The sequence below is a fragment of the Quercus lobata genome, chromosome 2 (genome assembly GCF_001633185.2).
Source record: "Quercus lobata isolate SW786 chromosome 2, ValleyOak3.0 Primary Assembly, whole genome shotgun sequence".
Classification (NCBI taxonomy): domain Eukaryota; kingdom Viridiplantae; phylum Streptophyta; class Magnoliopsida; order Fagales; family Fagaceae; genus Quercus; species Quercus lobata.
In genome coordinates, this window is record NC_044905.1 from 10,160,379 (window position 1) to 10,164,361 (window position 3,983).

General features: G+C 38.4%; 1 protein-coding gene across 1 annotated transcript; it reads right to left on the reverse strand.

The window, feature by feature from the left end:
* Positions 1-418: 418 nt before the first annotated feature.
* LOC115974407 (BEL1-like homeodomain protein 11) lies at positions 419-3,504 on the reverse strand. The gene is made up of 4 exons (XM_031094760.1): positions 1,318-3,504; positions 831-1,210; positions 695-755; positions 419-575 (listed from the first exon to the last, which is right to left on the reverse strand). Exons 1-4 carry the CDS (start codon positions 2,125-2,127, stop codon positions 420-422), a joined length of 1,407 nt encoding a protein of 468 aa, XP_030950620.1. The 5' UTR covers positions 2,128-3,504; the 3' UTR covers position 419.
* Between the last annotated feature and the right edge of the window lie 479 nt (positions 3,505-3,983).

Genomic DNA, 3,983 nt, shown 5'->3' on the forward strand with positions numbered 1-3,983 from the left:
AATCATATTTTAAATTATGTCATTTTTCAAATGATGCTATGCCACTGAGCTATCACTTGAATGCCAGAAGTACAATCTATATCAATGCTAATTGAATCTTGAAATTGACATGCAATTAATGAAGAACTTTGACAATGCTTTTAGCTGCCAACTTGCACAATACTAAAATGTTTTTTTTTTTTTGGGGGCGGCGGGGGGGGGGGGGTGGGGTGGGGGTTGTGTGTGTAAATACTAACAGACTTTAGAAACTAACACAGTTGGTGTTCTTGAACAAATTTGACCCTGGTTAGTTCAACCACATTCCGAAGGTCTTTAATCTATATATGCAAAAATGAGCACTTACTAGAGGTCATTCATTCTTGGCTCACTTTACAAGAGTTTGCATTAATTGCTATCCTAAGTTGATTTTTCCTACCCCTTCAATCCTCTGCAGGATCTGAGACATCTTCCCTTGTCATTGAATTGCTAGTTAATTGGTTCAAGTCTTCTGAGGACTCCCCAAACTCTTCTTTGTACATTTCTTCAATCATAGGTTTCCACAGCCGAACCCGAGCATTTATGAACCAATTTGAAACCTGAAACAACCATGAAGATTACTCATTCATATCACAATTAGGCCAGCTCACAAAATGAGAAATACTAACTAGTTTATAATAATCATATTCTGAGCAGAGAAAAATGGGAAAGGAATTACTTGGTTCTTGGTCAGGCCTGTCTGAGATGCCAACATTAGCTTTTCAGTTTCATTTGGATACCTGTGAGACACATAAAGTATCAGAGTCACATAAGACATGAAATCACAATGTAGGAAATAAAATTGATGCACTTACGGGTGGAGAAAGTGTTCAAAAAGCCAAGAGCGCAGGATTGCCACAGAAGTCTCTGGCAACCCTCTAATCGGTCTCCATGCTTGCCTTTGGCTTTGCATCATGCTAAGCTGTTGAAGGGTCATTCTAGTTTGTCTAGTCTCTGTATCAAACAAGTTAAGCTGTGATAATCCGGTGCTGATTCGCGGTAAATCCTGCAAGAATTTCCTCTTCCTGATGTTTATTTGGGAAACTATGGCATCTCTTAAGCTGCAGAAATGCCTAGACATGGCCTGAAGTCCTAGTGCAGTGTAAGACTTGGCAGCTCCTACACCTGCTATCAACTCAAATGATGACACCACTTCTTCCATTTGATGATAATATTTCTCATATGTGTCCTCAACCTGAAAATTGAGAGAGATTTTGAGGCAAATTACTATGAAAATTTTTAGAAGCAATCAAGTTAAGACTACCGATGAAGAAACAAGATTTCAATATTGTAAAGACCCACCTCCTCCAACAAAGCAATAAGCTTTGCAATCTTAACTTGAAGTTCATGTTTCTCAGCTGATAAGAGCCCATTACTGTACAATTCTGCTTTTAGTTCAGAAGAAAGTCCAAGAGCTCCTGCCCTACCTCCACGACACAATTTAGCAACATATTTTTCATTGCTCAAATTAACTTCTCTGCCACCCACATTAACAGTTTCTCTCAAAAGGGACTGAGCTGGTTTTAAATACACTGAATTGCCTATAACAGAAGCAAAAGATTCTGTTCCATATGAAGTTGAATAAGAACGATTTAATGAGGCCGAAGATGAAGCAAATGAACTTCCTGTGTAAGAATAGTCACTGCTTACATGTTCCACTCCTGGATTACAAGGTTCCTGTGCTTCTTCTCTGGACATTAAGTAACTGGGGGGGCTTATGAGGTCTGAATTGAAGGACCTCTGCCTGTATTGTCCAGAAGGAACAAGCACATGAGAGCCTAAAGAAAGTGACAGCCTCTGAGCCTGGTGATTGGACTCATTTGCTGCTCCTAGAAGATCCATGAAATGTCTAGTGTGGTTGATCTCAGATTCCTCAGCTACTGTTGAAGCTTGAACAAGGTCTATTGATCTAGACATTCTTTCCCCAAGAGATTGAATGCTGGGAAGTACACCAAGAGAATGATGGAGCACTGTGTCACTTCCAGTTAATGCAGACCCATATGCATCAAAATGTTGGTTTTGGTTTTGGAAATGGTTTTGACCAGTGATAGAGTCTGAGATAGTGAATAGGTGCATGTTACTTGGATGTGGAGGTGAGTCCTGTGAAACCATATTGAACAGAACCGGAAGCTAAAAAGTTATAAAAGATTTGCTCTGGACTTTAGCAAGTTGGGTTTTGTCAAAGCTTTAGTGAAAAGAACTAACAACTTGGTCAGGAAAACTAGAGACTATCAAGCTGATATTGATCCTCTATTGAATATGAAGTGCCAAAGATAAAGATGGAGCACATTTCCATATTAATTGCTATGGAAGCAATAAATGGTGTGTAAGGAAGACAATCATGAACTTGTGGCCGTCATGTGTTAGCACTAAATTATGAGGGGATAAGTTTGATCAATAAACAGAGACCAAGTAAAGGTACGACTTAAAGCACTGAAGTGGAAATTCGTATTAAGTTGCACTCAGAGAGGCAGAGTAACTAAAATCAAGAAGCCAAAAGACATGCTCAATTATTTAGGCACAAGTACCAGAATTAATTAACACTGAAGTTCAACTTGGAGGGATCACTTTGGACAAACAAATTCAATAAATGGCACATAGAAAGAAAACCCAGTTCAGTGAAAGTAAATGTGAGAATTCAAACTAGAAGGACTGCTAACATAATGACATAACTGACCCATTAAAGAAAATATTATCAATAAAAGGAGAGAGAAACTCAGAAACATGAAGCAGATTAGTTAAAATCATTAAAAATGAGGAAAAGTGAAGTACAAGACCAGGCTAACTGAAAGCAAGACAAAATTAATATCCCAACAAGTCTTTGACAACCAACCCCAATCCTTGATGGGCAGAGTTGAAGAACTAAACAAAGTTGAAAATGAATAGAGTGAAAAGAAAAGAGGAAGACCCACCAAAAGATAAAATGAATCAAGTTCTATTAAAGTAGCACAAGCCAAAGCAAGCAGGAAAGCACAGTATATGAATGCAAAGTGCAAACATACATACATTTGTTGTTAATAATAATTCACTCTCTTTCTCACACACACATAACAGGTCTAAAACTGAACAACAGAAGGCCTAGAGACATAGACTTCTGCTAGTTATTTAAAGAAACAAAGTTAATTGGCTAAGCAAATATGGCAGCAAATGACAGGAAAAGATGGTCCCCCAAACTTCCCTGACTATAAAACAACAAGCAAAAGTATCAAGCCTCCAGCTTTAGTGCTAGCAGATACACATTTCTTTGGGAGACTCAAAAAAGTAAATTTAGGCTCAGAACATTGTAAAACTCTCTCTCCCACCTCTCCTCACAGGAGAGCCCCTTAATATGTTAAAATTGTTCTGTTCACTCTGCAAAAGGAGGATAAAAAGTGGGCTATCTTTTGCACACTCCCAGTTCTAAGATTGTCAGCTTACGAGCCTGTAAGCCATATTGGAATATCTAACTTTTTTCACTGTTAGGTGTTGTAGTCATGCATACAGACGTTGAAAGGACACTGAATATCACAATCTTTCAAGAATTGCTTAAATATAAAAATGGGTTTTCGTGCTTTCAAGAATTGCTTTTTTTTTTTTTTTTACTCTCTCTCTCTCTCTCTCTTGGCGGGTGTCGTTGGGTTTGGAATTGTGTGCTGTGATGAGACTGATTTATTTCTGGGTTTTTTTTAGGGTGGTGCCTTTGGTTACTTTAGTAATGATTGCTACCTTTGTTCCTTTGGCCTCCTTCTGTTGTCACTCTCTGGTTCCGTAACTTTTGTTTCTCAGCTCAAAATTGAGAGAGCCCCACACACAACACTCTCTTCATTGCCCAAACATGGATTAAAGTATCTGCCTAATCTGAACTACACCAGAAGGCAGTATCCTCTTTTTTTTTTTTTTTTTTATCTTTGCTAGAAGCCTAGAACTTTACCAATATCTTTTACGCCCAAAACTTCTGCCAGCCTTGTCCTGATAATACTGCCTTGGAA